Source organism: Podarcis cretensis, assembly GCF_951804945.1.
Source record: "Podarcis cretensis genome assembly, chromosome: 11".
Classification (NCBI taxonomy): domain Eukaryota; kingdom Metazoa; phylum Chordata; class Lepidosauria; order Squamata; family Lacertidae; genus Podarcis; species Podarcis cretensis.
In genome coordinates this window covers 59,682,723-59,705,219 of record NC_137180.1, presented here as the reverse complement: position 1 = coordinate 59,705,219, position 22,497 = coordinate 59,682,723, and the positions used below count along the sequence as shown (strand labels likewise).

Genomic DNA, 22,497 nt, shown 5'->3' with positions numbered 1-22,497 from the left:
CCCCTCTCCAACCTCTCGCACCACCAGCGGAAATGAACAGCTCAATAAAGAACCTATCTGCACAACGCTGACACAAAAACTGCATGTACACTAAGCAAAAGAATGGAGAAATCACAACCCCACCTTCTTTCTCTTCCACTCTCCCTCCCAACCTCACAGTGTCTCACACTGAATGTCACTGACCTGTAGAAAGGACTCTATGAATTGAAAACAGAGGTGTATATGTGCCTTTGTGAACTATGAAAATCATTTTAATAAAAATGTGAGAGCGAGAGAGGCAGAGAGGCAGAGATGCAGAGGCAGAGGCAGAGAGAGGCAGGGTGGGAGGAAGTAACCAGAGAAAGGAAATGCAGAATTTACCTTGCTGATCCCCTCACACCCTGCCATATGCTGGAGCTGAGTTTTAAGGGTTGAAGCATACCATGAAAGCAGAAACAAGCAGTCTTCTGTTCCTCATGCTCTTGTCACCTCTGTTACCCACCACCAACACACACCCTAAAATTATGCACCGTGTAGTTCTCTACATTCTCTTAACTCCAGGGACACGGGTGGCGCTGTGGGTTAAACCACAGAGCCTAGGACTTGCTGATCAGGTCAGCGGTTCGGATCCCCGCAACCCGGTGAGCTCCCGTTGCTCGGTCCCTGTTCCTGCCAACCTAGCAGTTTGAAAGCACGTCAAAGTGCAAGTAGATAAATAGGTACCACTCCAGCGGGAAGGTAAACGCTTGCGCTGCTCTGGTTCGCCAGAGGCGGCTTAGTCATGCTGGCCACATGACCCGGAAGCTGTATGCCGGCTCCCTCGGCCTGAAAGTGAGATGAGCGCCGCAACCCCAGAGTCGGCCACGACTGGACCTAATGGTCAGGGGTCCCTTTACCTTTACCTCTTAACTGCGGGACACATGAACATCCAGTGAAGCTGAATGTTGGGAGATTCAGGGCAGGTGGCAGAAGGTACTTCTTCACACAGTGTGTAGTTTAAACTCTGGAACTCACTTCCTCAGAAGGCAGTGATGGCTTTAAAAAAGGGTTGGACCTGATTCATGGAGGAGGAGATGGCTATGGGTGGCTACTAGCCACATTCACAACAATGCTTCTGAATATCAGTTCCTGGAAACCACAAGTTCCCTTGTTCTCAGATCCTGCTTGCAGGTTTCCTTGTTGGCCATGGTAAAACCAGGATAGTGGACCAAATGGGCCTGATCCAGCGGACTCTTCATATATTCTTAAGTTCACTGTATAAAACCTCTCAGGTTCAGAACTGGCCATGCAAAGAAATACTGTCGATATATTGGAATATTTAGAATTTAAAAGCGACAAACAGGTAGCATTAATGTTAATTGATGCAGAAAAAGCATTCGACAACATCTCCTGGTGCTTCATGAAAAAGCAAAGCCCTTTGACACTGTTACAGCACAGAAGGAGGAAGATTTCAGAAAAGGGGGGAAGTATAGTTCCCTTCCCACTCTTGAGATCTCGTCTGTAAGACTCCTGTTCCCTTAAAAACAGAACTCTTAAGAGCCGAAGATATGCTACAATAAGGCCACCTGCACCTCATATCAAGAGCAGTATCAAACCACTTTACACAAATATGGTTTCCCTCAAAGAATCCTGGGAACTGTAGTTTAAGGGTGCTGAGAGTTGCTAGGAAGCCCCTGTTGCCCTCCCGCAACCCCTGGGAAGAGGGGTTGATTGTTAAACCTCAGGACTTTTAAAGTGGTAAAATACTGCATTAAATGTACTGTATAGTACAGGTATCTGTACTATACTATGCTGTATAGACAGCATCTTAAAAAGCAGAGACATCACCTTGCCAACAAAGGTCCGTATAGTAAAAGCTATGGTTTTCCCAGTAGTGATGTATGGAAGTGAGTGCTGGACCATAAAGAAGGCTGATCGCCGAAGAATTGATGCTTTTGAATTATGGTGCTGGAGGAGACTCTTGAGAGGCCCATGGACTGCAAGAAGATCAAACCTCTCCATTCTGAAGGAAATGAGCCCTGAGTGCTCACTGGAAGGACAGATCCTGAAGCTGAGGCTCCAATACTTTCGCCACCTCATGAGAAGAGAAGACTCCCTGGAAATGACCCTGATGTTGGGAAAGATGGAGGGCACAAGGAGAAGGGGACGACAGAGGACGAGATGGTGGGACAGTGTTCTCAAAGCTACCAGCATGAGTTTGACCAAACTGCGGGAGGCAGTAGAAGACAGGAGTGCCTGGCGTGCTCTGGTCCATGGGGTCATGAAGAGTCGGACACGACTAAACGACTAAACAACAACAACATAGTACAGGTGGGATCTTGCTGTGCATGTAATATCAATTCACGTACATAGAAAGTGGAAAAGCTGGTCGTAACCATTGTCAAATGCTTACAAGGACAACACTGGCAAGCCCACTTAAACTGCTAAGGTGAGAAAGAAGAAGTAAAAAACCCAAACCTCACAAAATAAATGAAGTAAAGCTGGTATCATTTCCAATACTCCTAATTTGTTCCTTATAAAATAATGTAGCTAATTGGTATTTGGCGGACCCTTTTATATATACAAGCTATCACAAAAGCAATTTCAAGATCTGTTAATTATATGCCTTTGTGGTGGGTTTTTTATTATTATTTTGTAAAGGCCTTCAACAGATTTAGTAGCTATTATACACTCAACTGCATTCCAAATGCAGTGTGTATTTAAAAACATTTATTAGTACTAGTTAATTAGATTGATATTGGCCATAATCACATTCGTACTCAACAAAGAGATTCTTTCCTTTCCGCCGGATCTTCAATTATGGTATTAATCAGACCTTAATGCAGCTGAATTCTCTGTCCTAGAAATGGAGTGCTTCCTTCAGAATCCCAACATTTAAAAGTCCGCTGCTAAAGTTGTGGCCCAAACTACTGCATAAGAAGAACCTTCTGGGTCAAACCAATGGCTCATCTATTCAGTCAGTCAGTTTTATTGCACATAGGCAAAGGTTGCTGCAATGTACACAGAATCATTCAACAATTAAAAGTTAAAACATTTATATTATCAAGACATTACCTACTCTAAAAAGAGCTATAAAAGTACCTTAATATACAAGTTAAGACATTAAACAATAAAATTTATAAGCTGAAATTATCACATGGCCACTAATATATTAAAAAATAATGTTAATTAATACAATGCGCAATTATATTCAGAGTTTGGTGATAAAAATAGAATATAGCTTGATGTAGATAAAAAGGTAAAGGTACCCCTGCCCGTACGGGCCAGTCTTGACAGACTCTGGGGTTGTGCGCCCATCTCACTTAAGAGGCCAGGGGCCAGCGCTGTCCGGAGACACTTCCGGGTCACGTGGCCAGCGTGACATCGCTGCTCTGGCAAGCCAGAGCCGCACACGGAAACGCCGTTTACCTTCCCGCTGGTAAGCGGTCCCTATTTATCTACTTGCACCCGGAGGTGCTTTCAAACTGCTAGGTTGGCAGGCGCTGGGACCGAGCAGCGGGAGCGCACCCCGCCGCAGGGATTCGAACCGCCGACCTTTCGATCGGCAAGTCCTAGGCGCTGAGGCTTTAACCCACAGCGCCACCTGGTCAGATAAATTCATCTCCTTTACAGTTGGTGACTACCTTGGCTATATAATTTGCTCTAATTTTCCTAGCGGCAGTTGCAAAGAATGCTACACGCCAGGTCACATACTTATCTGTTTCTGCGAGGAGATATAAAATCATGTCAGAGGGGTTCTGGTCAGGGGACCTTGTCATTATGGGTGCTAAAAATCTTTCTCTTGCTTCATTATATAAGGGGAAGTGCAAGATATAATGCATATGGTCCTCTACTTCAGGACATCCCCTAATGCAAACACGTTCTTTTGTTGGTATACCTCTGTGTCTCCCATCTCTATAGGCAGAGTTTAGTGTATTTAATCGTAACTCTGTTAAGGCTTTTTGATGTACAAAAGTCAATTCATTAAAATAAGTCGTGTGTTCGTAAGCCTCTCTAAGTTTAAAATATAATGGGGCCCATGTACACAGAGTTTAGATCATTTTTAGTTGTCACTGCCCTTATGGTTCATTTAAAGATATTTTTCTGGGAATATAAGGGAAGTTCTTTGATCTTGGTCGCTGAGAGGTCATATTTGCCCATCAGTTGGGCAGCGTGATATACCCAGTTTTTAAGGAAAACCTTCAAGCGTAGGACCTTAGCACAAGAACAGTCTCCTGTGGTCTCCAGCAGCTGGCATTGGGAAGTATTTCTGCCTCCAAGCATGGAGGCAGAGCATAGCCATTTTGGCCAGTACGCTATTTGTGTGCCAAAGCAGATCCCAACCCAAGGGTGCACAGATAAGCATTCCCAATGGCAGCAACTTTCTCCCAAAAAAAATTCTGAAGCCTGAGGTTGTGCTGCTCTTCTGCTTTTAAATTTAAAGACAGTAGCTGGTGTGTGTGTGTGACTGAATTTACATCCCTGTGGGACAGGAGAACATTGGGCATTTCACCTGACTTTCAAATTAGTGATGGCCAGCTCCCCTCCCAACCTGCAGGAGAAATAATAATGATAATAATAATAATAATAATAATAATAATAATAATAATATTTTTTTTATTTATACCCCGCCCTTCCCAGTTCAGAAAACTGGGCTCAAAGTGGCTAACAACAAATTTAAAACACTTAATTGATGCAACAAAAAACAGCACAAAATACAGTATAAAATGTGAATAACAATAAATTCAGAATTCAAAAATCAGTTTAGGGGGAAAATCCATCCAATAAACATTAGTTGATCACCAGGGCTAGCTGGGTAAATTAGTCCTATTTGGGCCAGCGAGGAGACCAGGGGAGAATTAGCTGTGGTATCCCAGAGTAGGTAATCTTCATAAAAAGGGGAAGGAAGGAAAGAGAATAAAAAATCAGTATAAGTTCAAATTGAAAGCCAGGCAGAATAGCTCTGCCTTACAGGTACTGCAGAAGAAAGTTAAATCCTGCAGGGCCCTGGTCTCATGGGACAGAGCATTCCACCAGGTCGGAGCCATCACTGAGAAGACCCTGGCCCTGGTGGAGGATAATCTGACTTCCTTAGGGCCTGGGACCTCTAAACTATGGTTATTCATGGACCTTAAGGTCCTCTGCAGGGCACACCAGGAGAGGCGGTCCCGTAAATACGAGGGCCCTAAGCCCTAAACACAGAAATAACTTCTGTGGGACTCTGCCTTAGCTCAGGGGCAGAAGACATGCACAGTTGATTTCTGGTTCAGCCCCTGGCATATGGAGAAGAGTCATAGCTCAGTGGTAGAAAATCTGCTCTGCATGCAAGGCAGACCCAGGTTTTTGACCATTGGACCCACTATTGGTCCCCACAATCTGCCAGAGTCTGTGTCTTTGCATGCAGGGGAAGTCCGTAACTCACCAAGGATTTAAGTCCCAATGGCTACCCTCAACTGGTTTAACTGGCCAGTCGAAACATGGTGACAGCTTCTAGGAAGCACAGGTGAAAGATGTGAGCTATTCTCTGCCACAGTACATGGTACTAGATCAGTGTTTCTTAGACTGGGGTCTCCAGCTGTTGTTGAACTACAACTCCCATCATCCTTGACCCCTGCTCCTGCTAGCTAGGGATGATGGGAGTTGTAGTTCAACAACATCTGGAGTCTAAGAAACACTGATCTAGTACCATGTACTGTGGCATGTACTGCTCTGCATGCAAAGCAGACCCAGGTTTAACTCCCAGCTTCTCTAAGTAGGGCTTAAGAGACCTCTGGCTGTGTTGACCAGAGATTGGGAAATTCAGTCCCAGAGGTCAGATGCAGCTCTCCAGCTCTCTGTCTGGCTCTCTCCCCAGGTCTGTTTCTCCCCAGGTCTATCCCTATTTCACACACACTCTTTTTTCCTGGCTGAAGTATACCGACTCTTGTTTGTCTGGATGAAGGATGGAGAGCGGTGTTTCAGAGAAGCTGGCCTGTTGTTATTGGCATCTGTCTGTCTCGAGAGACAATAGAATGCACTTGCCGGAGTGAAGTCAGACCTCACTGTAGTAGTAATAATAATAATAATAATAATAATAATAATAATAATAATAATTTATTTGTACCCTGCCCATCTGGCTGGGTTTCCCCAGCCACTCTGGGCAGCTTCCAACAAAGATTAAAAATACATCAAAATGTCACACATTAAAAACTTCCTTGAACTGGGCTGCCTTCAGATGTTTTCTAAATGTCAGGTAGTTGTTTATCTCTTTGACATCTGATGGGAGGGCGTTCCACAGGGTGGGCGCCACCACTGAGAAGGCCCTCTGCCTGGTTCCCTGTAGCTTTGCTTCTCGCAGTGAGGGAACTGCCAGAAGGCCCTTGGCACTGGACCTCAGCATCCGGGCAGAATGATGGGGGTGGAGATGCTCCTTCAGGTATACTGGGCCGAGGCCATTTAGTGACCGCCCGGGACACAAGCCTGGGCAGTGTGCATGGAGGTCCTGGGCTGCCCAAACAACAAAACCGCCATCCTGGCCTTGCTGATATGGCCCAAAGGGAAGATGAGCTGGTTTGTCACCAGCTTGGCTGCAGGAGTTGCTGGAAGGAGACATACAAGGTGCCAACCAACCGTCTTAGGGACTGGGATGTGAGTGGCGCTGTGGTCTAAACCACTGAGCCTCTTGGGCTTGCCAATCAGAAGGTTGGTGGTTCGAATCCCCACGATGAGCTCCCGTTGCTCTGTCCCTGCTCCTGGCAACCTAGCAGTTCAAAAGCATACCAGCACAAGTAGATAAATAGGTACCATTGTGGTGGGAAGGTAAACGGCATTTCCATGCGCTCTGGCTTCTGTCACAGTGTTCTGTTGAGCCAGAAACGGTTTAGTCATGCTGGCCGCATGACTCAGAAAGCTGTCTGTGGACAAACACCGGCTCCCTCGGCCTGAAAGCGAGATGAACACCACAACCCCTTAGTTGCCTTTGACTAGACTTAACCATGCAGGGGTCCTTTACCTTTACCTTTTTTACTTAAGGACTCCACTCTAGATTTGTGTAGGGTTTACTCCTTATTGTTTTCTTCTCCTGAAGATATCCTACAAGGCAGAGGAAGTTTAGGATCAGAGTTTTCCTTCTCCTAGATGGGCTGCCTTCCCAGGTGGGAAATCCCAACTGCTCCTCACTTCCCTTTACAGCACGTGCAGAAACCACCTTTTTGACCATTGGGCCCACTATTGGTCCGCTCAATCTCCCAGAGTCTGTGTCTTTGCATGCAGGGGAAGTCCGTAACTCACCAAGGATTTAAGTCCCATTGGCTACCCTCACCTGGTTTAACTGGCCAGTCGAAGCATAGCGACAGCTTCTAGGAACCACAGGTGAAAGCTGCGAGCTACTCCCTGCCACAGTACATGGTACTAGATCAGTGTTTCTTAGACTAGGGTCTCCAGCTGTTGTTGGACTACAACTCCAATCATCCCTAGCTAGCAGGAGCAGAGGTCAGGGATGATGGGAGTTGTAGTAGAACAACAGCTGGTGACCCAACTTTGAGAAACACTGTACCGGACTAATACAAAGCAGTTCTCCATGTTCCTACGATGATCACTGTATATTTGCATAGCAAATTACTACACACACATCCATATACATTCCATCCTGTTTTGTGTTTTGTTTTTTGCACTGGGAAGCCCCAAAGAGTACAGTAGGGGGCAGTGCATGAACATGATAAATCTGAAGAAAATTCTCTTTTTTTTACTTTTTTTACTGATTACTGATTACTGTTGTGTTGGCCTGTAACAGCAAATAGAAAGTCAGGGAGCGCAGTGGCTCTGTAAAGCCTCTGTTTTTTTTTTACAGCACTGGCATATAGATTTTGTCAGTCAAATCTTGAAAGCACCTGCTTGCAAAAAGCTTACATCTCTTTTTTGTGGCATAGAACAAAACATTGTGCTGCAGACATACCCTTCATGATATCAGGCTGTGATCCAGTGCAATCCCATTGAACACTGTGAGACTTACCTCTGAGTAAATGTGCGTATTGGATTCGCGATGTTGGTTACCGTATTTTTTGCTCCATAAGACACACCTAGTTTTTAGAGGGGGAATGCAAGGGGAAAAAATATTCTTTGAAGGGAGAGCAGAGCCTGTATGTGTGCGGCCCTTGCATCCTTTTCCCTGACGGACTCCCCTTCTCCCTCCTCTGGGGAAAAGCTAGGCGCGGCTCTTTAAAGAGTGTGCGGCTCTTGAGGGCTTTTCTACGAGGTGGGGGAAGAGACTGAGGGGATGTCCTCTGTCCCTTCCCTCACCTCCAGCAAAAGCCAACAAGAGCCCTTTAAAGAGCATGAGGAGCGTGTGTGCGGCTCTTGGGGGCTTTTCCCGCCTGTCTCCTGCCTTTATTCGCTCCATAAGATGCACACACATTTCCCACTTTTAGGAGGGAAAAAAGTGTGTCTTATGGAGCAAAAAATACGGTAACTAAAAGTCAACTCACAGTCCTATAAGTGCTCCCCAAGCAGTTTAGGCTGTAGAGCCGCTCAGAGATTATTCCAAGCCTTGACTTCTCAACAAAGAAAAAAAATCATTGGTGATTTTTTTTTTTAGATATTTACTGTCTTGTATTTTCCTGTTCATTCAAGGAATTCAGGGTAGTTTGGATCACAACAACTCTGAGGAGTGGATTAGCCTGAGAGCTCATGGCTGCCCCAAGGTCACCCAGTGAGATTCAGAGCTGAGTGGTTAATTGAACTCTAGGGTCTGTCCAGTCCAAGTTCAGCATTCTTTTCACTGCAACAATCTAGAGATGCATTTTCTTCTCTCCCTGGTGCAACGATTTCTCTAAAAGTTTGAGCTGGGGAGTCCATAGCTTAAATTAGCCTCCCGTGGAAGTCCAGTCTTTGGTTACCCTGCAAGAGATCTAGCCTCAGACCCCGCAGCCAACCCGGTTACATTAGGTGGGTGTATTAGGAGTCATAATGCAAAACACTTGCAGGTCACCAAAGATGACCAAGGCTGGCTTAGATCTTGATTCATCCATGTATTCACTAGGTAAATCAGTTTCTTGTCTGTCTGCAATATGGGGAGAACGTTCACCTACTTTGCAAGGTTGTTGAAAGGGGTGCTGAGACGATGCACGTGAAATGCTTTGCACATCTTAAAAGGGAGAAGATGCATATTATGTAGAAATAGGATGCCTGATATTACTATTTGCAGAACCACTTTCACAACTGAACTGACGTAGACATGAACCTCTGTGTGTGTTACATGTCTGTTCTCCTGAAAATGCTACAAAGCAGGGACCTCTTATATGATAGATCTCTGCATTTATTTATTTATCTATAAGTCAGGTTTGTTTGTTTTTTTAATTACCGTACATCCTCAAGGTGGGGATCAGTACCACAGAAGTATGTATATATGTGGTTCAGAGAGCTAGCATGGCATAGGAGTTTAAGGCAAAAGAATTGATATAAAGTATACTGTCCATGCACAATGCCCAAATTTCAATCCCTGGCACCGGCAATGGCAATAGGATTTCCTGTAGTGGATAAGAGAGTATTAGATATAATAACCTCACATCTTGCAGTAAGGGAACCACCAGAAAGCCCTCAGAGCTGGACCTCAGTGTCTGGGCTGAACGATGGAGGTGGAGAGGCTCCTTCAGGTATACTGGGCTGAGGCTGTTTAGGGCTTTAAGGTTCATCACCAACACTTTGAATTGTGTTTGGAAACTTACTGGGAGCCAATGTAGGTCTTTCAAGACCGGTGTTATGTGGTCTTGGCGGCCGCTCCCAGTCACCAGTCTAGCTGCTGCATTCTGGATTAATTATAGTTTCTGGGCCACCATCAAAGTTAGCCCCATGTAGAGCACATTGCAGTAGTCCAAGCGGGAGATAACCAGAGCATGCACCACTCTGGCGAGGCAGTCCAGAGGCAGATAGGGTCTCAGCTTGCATATCAGACAAATTCATAGATGTGATGACTGTGCTCTGGCTCCACAGACAGAGGCAGAAATGCTTCTGAATGCCAGTTGCAGAAAGCTACAGGTTGGGAGAGTGCTCGGATACTGCTTGCACATTTCCCACAGGAACCTAGTTGACCACCAGGCGACCAAGATGCTAGACATGGAGGACCATTGGCCTGATCCAGCAGGCTCGTCTTAGATTCTTACAATGGTATTTGTTAAGAAATTTGCCAACTGTAGCTCAATGGCAGAACATCAGCCTTGGTTGCAGAAGGTCTTGGGTTCAACTCCTACTATCTCAAGGTCAGACTGCAGAGTCTCAGCCGGTCAGTGTAGACGTTTCTGAGCTTTTCTGTATGAGCTAAAAATGCTGCCATGAATCTTTGGATTAAATTCACTCAACCAAGATTATTACAGTGGTACCTCGGGTTACAGACGCTTCAGCTTACAGATGCTTCAGTTTACAGACTCTGCTAACCCAGAAATAGTACCTCGGGTTAAGAACTTTGCTTCAGGATGAGAACAGAAATTGTGCTCCGGCGGCGTGGCGGCAGCAGGAGGCCCCACTGTATCTCAATTTCCGGTCACAAGACTCCAACTGTATTGTTGTTGCTTTACTTCTAAACCAAATTTTCCATTGCAAAAAAAGAAGATGAAGCCTTGAGGTCCCATTGCTTGCCATTAAATTCACTCAGCCAAGATTATTACAGTACAGTGGTACCTCTGTTTAAGAACTTAATTCGTTCTGGAGGTCCGTTCTTAACCTGAAACTGTTCTTAACCTGAGGTACCCCTTTAGCTAATGGGGCCTCCCACTGCTGCTGCGTGATTTCTGTTCTCATCCTGAACCCGAGGTACTATTTCTGGGTTAGCGGAGTCTGTAACCTGAAGCGTCTGTAACCTAGAGCATCTGTAACCTGTATTGTTGTTGCTTCTAAACCAAATTTTTCATTGCAAAAAAAGAAGACAAAGCCTCGAGTTCCCATTGCTTGCCCCCTCTCCCTCTTTCTTTTAAGCTGTTTTTCAGGCATTGTCATGACTGTTGACTCTGACAAATTTGAAATAAGAAATGCTCGTTCTTTGGGAGGAAACAGTTGATTAAACTGACAGAGACAAATAGCTTGGCGGCATTTCTGGTGGCCCTCTTAACCCCTTTCCCTGCAAATATGCATCCGGAGAGACGGCTGAGAGTGAGAGGGGTCAGCAAGGCTCTCATCTTGGGGTATATGAATGGTGGCGGGAGCCCCACGATATGAAATGCTGATTATTTGCAGTCCTTAACTCAGTACGGATATGTTGTGCTGTTGTGCTGCTCATGAATATTTTGAAACAGAAGACCAATTCTCCTGGACTGCATGTGTGGACAGACATGCAGGATGACTTGTGGCGATTAGACTCATGTTTATACCATTTGCTAGTTCTTGGAAGTAGTTTACATAAAATGCAAATACACGCACATGCAACAGACACAACTGCGACAAAGCAATGAAATGCAAATGTCTGGATCTACAGTACAGTTGTACCTTGGAAGTCAAATGGAATCCATTCCGGAAGTCCATTCGACTTCCAATACATTCGAAAACCAAAGCACGGCTTCGGATTGGCTGCAGGAAGCTCCTGCAGCCAATCGGAAGCCACAGAAGCCCTGTTGGACATTCGGCTTCCAAAAATAGTTCGCAAAGAGGAACAGTCGCTTCCAGGTTTGCATTGTTTGGGAGCCAAAATATTCGGAAACTAAGTGTATGACTTCCAAGGTACGACTGTACAAGATAAAGTCGGAGTACAATTTAAAAAGCCATCTTTCTGGGCCGTGCAGATCAGGGGGTACCATTCCAATCTACAACTTAGCTTCTTCCCTCTTTCCTTATGGCAGATATGAGCCTATTGTAGCTGTGGGTTAAAGCCTTAGCGCCTAGGGCTTGCCGATCGAAAGGTCGGCGGTTCGAATCCCTGCGGCGGGGTGTGCTCCCGCTGCTCGGTCCCAGCGCCTGCCAACCTAGCAGTTCGAAAGCACCTCCGGGTGCAAGTAGATAAATAGGGACCGCTTACCAGCGGGAAGGTAAACAGCGTTTCCGTGTGCGGCTCTGGCTCTGGCCAGAGCAGCGATGTCACGCTGGCCACGTGACCCGGAAGTGTCTCCGGACAGCACTGGCCCCTGGCCTCTTAAGTGAGATGGGCGCACAACCCCAGAGTCTGTCAAGACTGGCCCGTACGGGCAGGGGTACCTTTACCTTTACCTTTTACCTTCTTTTCTCAGCTGCTTAAAATATATTAGTTTAGAAATGCCTATCCTGTCATGGTTGCTTTAGTTGAGATTCCTGCATTGCAGGAGGTTGAACTAGATGATCCTTGGTGTATCTTCCAACTGTACGATTCTATGATTCTATCAAGACACCCAGAAGTTACACTTGTTTCATTTATTTTTAGCCAACGTTAGTTCTAATCACCATTTGAATAGTTTCAAATATCTGTTTATTGTCAGTGATTTTTAACATTTCTTCCTATATATATAAAAGGGGAAGGCTGTCGTCACGCTGCAGTTGAGGAACAGCAGGCAGTTAAGTGTGGGTGGCAGGCAGCCCAGACAAGCTGGTTTAACTGGGGGAGCACTGTGAAACATTTCCTCCCCTCTGTTAAACATTCCTGCAGTGAGGTTTAACAGTGTGGGGGGGTGTTTCACAGAGTGGTTTGGAAACTGTTGTGATACTCTCCCCCTTCTTTTAAAATGGCTTTATGATTGAGCAGGGAGGAGAAAGGCTTGGGGCAAGCAGGTTTTTTATTTTTTTTTGGGGGGGGGGTTATGCTGCTTAGAAATTTTCTTGCAGTCAAGTAGTATATAAGTTCTGTTAAATAAATAAAAACAAGACAAAAGCATTTGTGCAACATAAGGAACAGTGCAGATATTGTAACCTAAGGTGCAGGATTGGGCATGGGGCAAATCTTTATTTTTATTTATGGAACAGAAGGTATAACGTGTTCTATTCTGTTTGACGATGGCCTAACAAGCATTTAATGCAATTGCAAGGTACACAAATGGTGTGTGAGAGAGAAAGACAGATAGAGAAATATTAATATTTCTTTTTCCAGTTCCTTAATTTTTGCACTCCTCCACCAATCCTTCTTGTTGATCTGACGGCTTTTGAAGTGTGCTACACAGATCTACTGAACTAGCTACATATGCAAATGAAGCTAAGATTAATTAACACCTCTTATTCCCTGTGTACAGAACTGGATGAGAAATGTAATTGCAGCCACAAGACTTATTCTGCTGTCTTTTTTTTTTTAATACATGTATCTCTAGACTCATCATTATGACAGTCTTGAAATAAATGAGTAGAGAGAAGAATCCCTCTAAATGTTCTTAATTAAATAACTAGTGTAACTCTGCAACATAGATCAAAGCCTGCTGATTTTCAAATATATTTTTTTCAGATGTATGTGTTATTTTAAGTGGGTAATATGTTTTACTGCTCTTGAGTGGAGGTAACCCAGGAAAATTTGAGATTAGTGTGGCTTAAACATATCTGTCTGTGTATGGGATTGTGCCTTTTAAAAAATCACACCCATCCTTAAATGGGTCCTATAAAGTAGGTAATAGGGATCCACGCCATTTGCCAGCAGTGTGGAATGTAGCAATGCAACTTGTTGTTGTTTAGTTCTTCTCATGAGGTGGCCAAAGTATTGGAGCCTCAGCTTCAGGATCAGTCCTTCCAGTGAGCACTCAGGGCTGATTTCCTTCAAAATGGATAGGTTTGATCTTCTTGCAGTCCATGGGACTCTCAAGAGCAATGCAAGTAATCAGCACCTATTGAACCATGCCTGTTACATCATTGATGTTTGAGCAGCATGGACTCTAGCCCTCCTAGCTGAGGTTTCCCCCACTGCTGAGATCTTTCAACAGAAAATACTCCGCTCGGATTATGGAACCTTATCAGATTTTGATAATTTTCTTTTGTCAACTTCTCCTTTAAATCCATTCATTTTATTGGTATTTTCTTCCCAATGTTTAATTTTATTTAAGCTGCTTAGATGGCATTATTAAGCAGTATATAAACCTTGCTCTTAAAAGTGCTTGTGCATTGCATAGTTAAACTACGGAACTTGGTGGTCACCAAGTTGGATGACTTTAGAAGAGGATCCTACTTAACATCGCTTATGGCCGCGTCTCACCGATATGCCTTCATTAGAGCTAGGTTCAGTGTCTTTCCAACAAATGTGCTGAGACATAGATTCACTAAGGGCCAAGTCCCTTCAATGTGTGCTTGTGAAATGAAAACATCGGAATCTCTACATCATGTTATGTTTATCTGCCTTTTGTACAGTTCAGCCCGTGCTAGTATACTAAACCCCATAATCCAGCCTATGGCTGACAAACCAGTAGACCTACAGCTTGCCTGGGTTCTTCAAGATGTGGATCCTTATATTACCCTACAGGTTGCTAAATTCCTAACAGCCGTCCTCTCGTACAAGAGACGGAATGGAATGTTGGCTGATTATTGATAGTTGTAAGGGTTTTCTGTGGTGACAGCAGATGTTGATTTTGGTGTGGTGCCAGAATCTTAGTCTTAATCTTGAGCTTTTCTTGTGAATGGCTAATGTCTGTCCTTGTGAGTTGTGAACTGTGTTGTATTGCTTGTGGCTTGTACGAGTCCGCTGTTTTATTTGATTTGTTTTGTTGTGTTGTGTTGTGTTTCATGATGGGCGTAAAGCCGAATAAACATTTTGATCAGACAATTTGATGATGCATAAGACTAGCTACTAGCCAGGATGACTGCTCTGCCTCCACAGTTGAAAGCAATAAGGGTTCTGAATACCAGTTGCCAGAAACTGCTGGAGGGGAGAGTGCTCTTGTGTAAAAGCTTAACAGTATGCAAACACCATGGCTACAGCAGCCAAGCTAGAGGTGCCTCACTTTGGTCAAGGATAGAAACTTGACCTCTCACCAGGAATGATGAGTTCTCCTTCATCTGTAAATTCATCACCATCCATCCAAGGCTTTTATTTCCAATCAGGGCATCGTACCAAGTCTCCTTCATCTGAAGACACTTTCTGGATCCACTCAAGGTCTGTTTGGTCCAGCATCCTGCTTCCAGCTGTGGTTGTCTAGGCGGTACGATGGCAACAGCCCTCTCCTGCTGTTTCTCCCCAACCATGAACTTGGATATCGCAGTTCGTTATCAAGGCCAATGGCACTGTCCTCAACCTCAGACTGGTTGCTTGCAGCAAGCAACAATTGCCTCCCAGCCAAGCAGGAGTGGACCTTCCAGTTGAGAATTCAGACACAACAGTTTTTCTTTCACACACACACACACACCCAGCCTGTGTGTGTTTTCCCTTCAGACACAGTGCTGAAGGGAAAAAGCTAGGAAGGAAAATCACAGAGCAGCCCGGAAGAGCAGAGGCAAAAGAAGACCTCTGGCATGTACAGTAGGGCCGCTGGGAGAGCAATCCATACATAGAATTAATATTTGTAAGATTTTTCCGTCCACTGCATATTGTCTTCTTTCTCAACCCTACCCTTTATGTAGGAGCCTGATGTAAGCATCTTTACTTAGAACTAAGGCTCAGTGAGTCCCCTATAATTTATTTCCTAGTAAATATGCTCATTAAGAGGAATATTAAATAATAATTATAATTATAATTATAATTATAATTATAATAAATTTATTATTTATACTCCGCCCATCTGGCTGGGCTTCCCCAGCCACTCTGGGCGGCTTCCAACAAAAAATTAAAATACAATAATACATCAAACATTAAAACCTTCCCTAAACAGGGCTGCCTTCAGGTGTCTTCTAAAAGTCTGGTAGTTGTTGTTCTCTTTGACATCTGATGGGAGGGCGTTCCACAGGGAAGGTGCCACTACCGAGAAGGCCCTCTGCCTGGTTCCCTGTAGCTTTGCTTCTCGCAGTGAGGGAACTGCCAGAAGGCCCTCGGCGCTGGACCTCAGTGTATGGGTAGAACGATGAGGGTGGAGACGCTTCTTCAGATATACTGGACCGAGGCATGTTGATAACTGCCAGCCATGATGGCTATGATCTGCCTCCGTGGTTGAAAGCAGCAGTGCTTCTAAACACTGGTTGTTGCAAACCACAGGAAAGGATGGCGCTCTTGTGTTCGTGTTCTGTTTGTGGGCCACTGTGAGAACTGGGGTGCTGGATTAGATGGACAATCAACCTAATCCAGCAGGCTATTCTTACCATAGCCCACAATCTAAAGCAGGCATCTCCAACCTGTGGCCCTCCAGACATTTTGGCCTACAACTCCCCTGATCCCTAGCTAACGGGACCAGTGGGGGAATTGTAGCCCAAAACATCTGGAGGGCCGAAAGTTGGGGATGCCTGATCTAAAGACTCAGATGGAGTGTAAGGCCCAAGCTACTTCCTTGGTTTGGGGGAGAACCTTCACTACCTCATTTCAGTCCTTTGTGGCCAACCACAAGGTCACATGCCTGCTGCTGTCCTTGGACGCAGCAGATGAGTTCCCTGCAGTCTCCACAGCCTTTGCTGAAACCTGTAAGCACAAAATAAGTCAACAGCCCTTCAGCCAGCTCCTCCAGGGAGGTGGACCCCACCACAATACAGGCCTTGACAGCCTACTTAAGGTTACAGTTGGCTCTAGCTCCCTGCAGAGACAGCATCTCCTATAGTAGTTGCCTTAGCAAGTTCCTTTAGAGCTATCCAAGGTCCTGAATATGTTCCTCCTTTGCTTCACCAGTCTAAGAGCTTTCTCCCCTCAAGCAACAAATCATATGCTCTCTGGAACCCTCAAGCAGGGCATGGAGAAGGTGGACCTGCCTCCATTAGTTCTCTCAAAGTACTTTGTAGTCTAGGGCAGGCACGTCCAACAGGTAGATCATGATCTACCAGTAGATCATTGGACGTCTGTGGTAGATCACTGGTGGATCATTGGCTCCCCCTCAAAGAAGCTCAACAACTTTGACCTGAACCCCTAAAAAAAGGCCTTCCTCCTCCCTAAAAAAAGTTCAAGGGGGGGTAGATCACTGCCAGTTTTTAACTGTAGATCGCAGTCTTTTGGGAGTTGGCCACCCAACCAGGGATATCCTGCCCATTGGGTAACTTGGTTCATCTTGGCAATCTTGCCCAAGTAGCTGTTGGCAGAAGTTTATTCCCTCTGTTTTGCCTAATCCAGTGGTTACCAAATAATAATAATAATAATAATAATAATAATAATAATAATAAACCTTGGACTGCCACCCCTTTGGTTCCATAAACTCGTCCCCAGTGCCCACCATAGGTGCCATCTCGTGCCAAAGATTGTGGGTGCCCACAACCAAGGGCTTCAACTTGGCTGAGGGGCTCAGCCCCCACAAATATATTGTGGGTGCCAAAGCATCCATCGCTCTCTGGAGTTTGCGTCAGTGGTGCCCAATGTGTGTGTGTGCGTGTTTGTTCTTCATGCCACTGGAAATGTTTACCGCTCCTCCGTTTTCATTTGTTTTGGGGTGTTGCATTTAACTGGCATGGCCTTTCCTCTTTTGAAAGTCAGCTGGTTTATTATCATTTGAAAAGGAGTATGCCTCATAAGGGGGAGTGGGGAGATTGAAGGGCATAGTGTGCTCTCCACCCCCCCATGAAAAATGCAAAATAATCATAACTTCAGGTAGAATAATGAGCTCTCATTGCTTTGAGCCAAGGTGGAATGCTCTCATAAATGATTCATAGTCAACCAACTGACAATATAAATGAAGAAATCCTCAGTTTTCATTCTGTAGCCCCCACCCCCACCCCAGCAGCAGCATCTTATTTCATTATTATTTTTTTTGTTTCTTTTGTCTGTGTTTTGTGTGCTCTGTCTGTTGTAGGGCTGGCCACTCTATCTATTTATCAATGCACAAATAAATACATACATAAATATACATACATAGACATACATATACATACATGCGCACACTTACACAAAACACAGAGAAACGCACACATATCATAGAATCATAGAATTGTAAGGGAGTGACAGGGTCATCTAGTCTTTCCCCCTGCAATGCAGGAATATTTTGTCCAAAACCACCAGAATGCCTACATTACACAAATCCAATTGACAAAACATGTAAACGTAATAGGCGTATAGTAACAATCGCAAAGTTATTTACTAGAGACTACTTAAAGGACGCGGGTGGCGCTGTGGGTTAAACCACAGACAGAGCCTAGGACTTGCTGATCAGAAGGTCGGCGGTTCGAATCCCCGCGATGGGGTGAGCTCCCGTTGCTCGATCCCAGCTCCTGCCAACCTAGCAGTTCGAAAGCACATCCAAGTGCAAGTAGATAAATAGGTACCACTCTGGCGGGAAGGTAAACGGCGTTTCCGTGCGCTGCTCTGGTTTGCCAGAAGCAGCTTAGTCATGCTGGCCACATGACCCGGAAGCTGTTCGCCGGCTCCCTTGGCCAATAAAGCGAGATGAGCGCTGCAACCCCAGAGTTGGGGGTTAATATTTATTTTTATAGTAAATAAAGATGCCATAATAATTAATAATGATGCACCTTCTCTCCAAATGCAGGCAAACTTTTCCACATCGATTTTGGCTACATCCTGGGCCGTGACCCAAAACCTCTTCCCCCACCCATGAAACTGAACAAAGAGATGGTGGAAGGCATGGGGGGGACGCAAAGCGAGCAATACCAGGAGTTCCGCAAGCAGTGCTACACAGCTTTCCTTCACCTGCGCAGGTAACTTTTTAAGCTTTTCTGCTGCTGGGCTGGCCAGCCGGCTCTTCCTTCGCTTTTGAGCAGAGAGGCTGCCTGGCTGGCACAATCACAAATGCAGTCTTTTCATTTTCACCATCACACTTTTCTTCTCCTCCTGCTCCTGCTTTATTTCTTGATCTTTTTTTATTTTTAAAAGAACACAAAACAAACTCATTCCTCTATTCCAGACATGTCCAACTCTCTAGAGACTACGGTCTACTCCCAGTATAATAAAACTGGCAGTGATCTACCCATGATCATGCCAATGATCTACCCGTTGTCATTGCCAAAAGATGTTGAGCTTTTTTGGGAGAGCATTGGCAAGAGGAGTTTTGTTTTGACCTTCTTTTGGGGAACATTTATGGTGACGGCAGCATAAATGGGCACAGAGCAGGGGCGCAGAGCAGTTATTCAGGAGCACACCGGTGATCACTTTTCTTAATCCAGCGATCGACCTGAAGCACCCCAGGGATCGCGGTCGACCGGTTGGACATGTCTGCTCTATTCCATAAAAAAAACAAAGCGGTGGACCACAAATATACAGCAAAAAAAATGTGAAAAGCAAAAATCTTGGTTATAATTCTAACATCCTAATTTCGAATTTTCCTTTTACACTGCATTACCTGTTGTGTTATGCTGATGTGGCCTTTGGATCAATATTGGGTCATGCTAAATTTTAAATCACAGGTGAAAATGGAGACGGCCCCAAATTTCATCCCATGAAATTACTATGGTTCAAAACTCCCATGATTTTTATTTTTATTTTTAAATTAACAGGGTTGCAGGTGGGTTTTATTTTCTTTTATTTTCGGAAAGAATTATCATTGAAATCATTGCAAGCAGTCCTCTAAACTTACACTAAACTTCCACAAGTGGCTTTTCTGTCATATTAAAGGTCACGTAAAACAAGGAATTAGGGACACGCGTGGCGCTGTGGGTAAAACCTCAGTGCCTAGGACTTGCTGATCGAAAGGTCGGCGGTTCAAATCCCCGGGGCGGGGTGAGCTCCCATCTTTCAGTCCCAGCTCTTGCCCACCTAGCAGTTCGAAAGCACCCCTAAGTGCAAGTAGATAAATAGGTACCGCTTTATAGCGGGAAGGTAAACGGCGTTTCCGTGTGCTGCACTGGTGCTGGCTTGCCAGAGCAGCTTCGTCACGCTGGCCATGTGACCCAGAAGTGTCTCTGGACAGCGCTGGCCCCCGGCCTCTTAAGTGAGATGGGTGCACAACCCCAGAGTCGGACACGACTGGCCCGTATGGGCAGGGGTAGCTTTACCTTTACCTTTAAAACAAGGAATTAAGCAGGTAAGGAAGTGTCGGGAAGATAGACCAAAGTGATATCTGAACACAGCCTTTTAGTGGCGATCCTTGGGAGAGGACGTGAGGGGATAATGTGAAAGGATGTCTGGGGAAGTAGTGCTCCGTCTTCTTGAAAAGTAGAGATGGGAGGGGAAAAGAAATGCCTTTGATAAGCTGTCATTGATAATGCATTAGAAGCAATTCAGCAGAATGAGAAAACAAAGTTATTAATCGGAGCGCTCGGTTACTCCCATCTCTCCCAAGAATCATTGCAACAGGATTAACCTGTGCAGGTGACATTCAGAGCATCAGTTACATATATCCTAATAGGAAACTTGGTAGAAAAATGCTTCTGTGTGCTTGAGAAAGAGAGACTAAGTACATCTTCGACAGGTCCGGAATTTTCTTTTATCTTTCATCCCTGCAGCATTGAGGTTGACCCTGGCAACACTTGCCAGATTTCATTTCCAGTGTTTTTAAAAACATACACCCCCATTCCAAGCATTTTTAGGGAAGCTTTTAATGTTTAACAGATGAGTGGGGTAGAAATAATAAATTGTTGTTGTTGAGTCGTTTAGTCGTGTCCGACTCTTTTTCACCCCATGGACCAGAGCACGCCAGGCCCTCCTGTCTTCCACTGCCTCCCACAGCTTGGTCAAACTCATGTTGGTAGCTTCAAGAACACTGTCCAACCATCTCGTCCTCTGTCGTCCTCTTCTCCTTGTGCCCTCCATCTTTCCCAGCATCAGGGTCTTCTCCAGGGAGTCTTCTCTTCTCATGAGGTGGCCAAAGTATTGGAGCCTCAGCTTCAGGATCTGTCCTTCCAGTGAGCATTCAGGGCTGATTTCCTTCAGAATGGAGAGGTTTGATCTTCTTGCAGTCCATGGGACTCTCAAGAGTCTCCTCCAGCACTGTAATTCAAAAGCATCAATTCTTTGGCTATCAGCCCTCTATTATTATTATTACTACTACTACTACTACTACTACTACTACTACTAAGAAATGCAATTTGACACCTTCATTGTAAGGAGTTGAATTGGATAACCCTCAGGGTGCCTTCCAACTATGGTTCTATGAATCTTAACTCTGCATAAAGGAGCTTTGTGTGTGTGTTCCTGTGTACCCATAAGTGTCAGGAAGGGAGCTAGATGGGCTCCACTGGGAGGTGAACTCACAGGGAAGAGCAACAGGTCTCAGGAAAGACGTGAGCAAAGAGAGAACAGGTGTGAAGAGCTTTAAAGGTGAAGACGACAAACTGGAAATAGATGCCGACAGTGACTGAGAGCTACCGTTAAGTCTTCAGGGAAGAGGTGATGGTGGCGATAGCGTCCAGAGAGAAAGATGACTTGAGCAGAATTGTTGTGCGCCAACTAAAGAGGAGTGATGTGCCACAAGGCTGGGCCCACGGAGAGGACATTATAGATACGAGATGATCAGAGCAAGGTTAAAGGGGCATTACTTACGAATTGGCCCCAGGTGCTGAGGAATTGCCTTCTCTCTTAATTTATGGATAGCTGGATGTCCGGAGTTGTGCAAAGAAGCGCTAATAGACAATAAGATAAAAAGGTGAAGAGCGCTGAGGATCTAGCGGTTACAACTTGATTGCCTTTCTAAACGCTCCTAATAATGTGCAATAATAAAACCTTTGCCGGCGCAGCCTTTTGTCTCCAGAAAGCCTGAACGGGAATGAATTTAAATGGCTCGACACCTTGATTGGATCTTTTTTTATGATGTATGTGGAACAAAATGCACAAAAGTGAGGAATATTAAAGATAATAGTTGGAGAGAAAGACACTTGGAATTTGTGCCCAAGGAATTCGTTTCAGGGTGGGGTGAGATACGGAAGAAGCTTGCTCAAGAAGGTAGCGGGAGACTGGGGGGAATAAACCCACAATCTTTTTCCGTTAAATATATATAAAGCATCTAGGAAGAATCAGGGAGATATCTGTTCTGAAAACCAGACTGCAGTCTGGGGAGTCTCTCAAGTAACTCTGAATGGCTGTATAAATATATTAAAAAGATGCTGAAAGCTGGTGGGGGAAGAGAGAACACAATTCAAATGAAAACACCCTGAGATAGAAAAGAAAGGGAATAATTTGTTAAAAGAATTATTTTCCTGCCTTTTTTTCTGTCTTCATCTTCTGTCTTCAAGGGAGATTCCCTCCACCCCCTTGCTCCTGTCACAGGGAAATGTCATTGTTCAATCGTGATGCTTTCTGTTCTTCGCTAGCTAATTAATTGTGTTTCAGTTCAGCATTGGTAGTGTTTAGCAAAGGCTGGCGAAAAGTCTCAATTTTTTAAGGCTTTGTGTCTTCTGTGGCACAGGAAGAAGGAAGATAAATGCAGCTTAACTGCAGTTGATCTATTGAGGACTTCATTGCCTTACCTTAATGACCCGTTCTGCAAGGAGACACTTGAAAAGCACAAGAACATGAGAGCAATCTTGGCAGATCAGACCCTGAGTTCATCTAAACCAGCTTCCTCTTCCTGGTGCCCTTCAGGTAGTTTTGGACTACAATTCCCATCATCCCTCGCCATCAATCCAGGACAGCTCTTCAACCCCAGCTACGGACAATGATGATGGAAGCTGTAGTTCTGCACAGTGTGCTCA

The 22,497-nt window shown here is 44.9% G+C and overlaps 1 protein-coding gene across 2 annotated transcripts in view; it reads left to right on the top strand.

The window, feature by feature from the left end:
* The window catches only part of PIK3C3 (phosphatidylinositol 3-kinase catalytic subunit type 3), a 123,916-nt gene that overhangs the window by 59,476 nt on the left and 41,943 nt on the right, over positions 1 to 22,497 (top strand). For both annotated transcript variants that reach the window (XM_079994778.1, XM_079994777.1), the window contains one exon: positions 18,402 to 18,570. In XM_079994778.1, the coding sequence (XP_079850904.1) occupies positions 18,402 to 18,570 (169 nt within the window). The remainder of the gene's footprint in view (positions 1 to 18,401; positions 18,571 to 22,497) is intronic.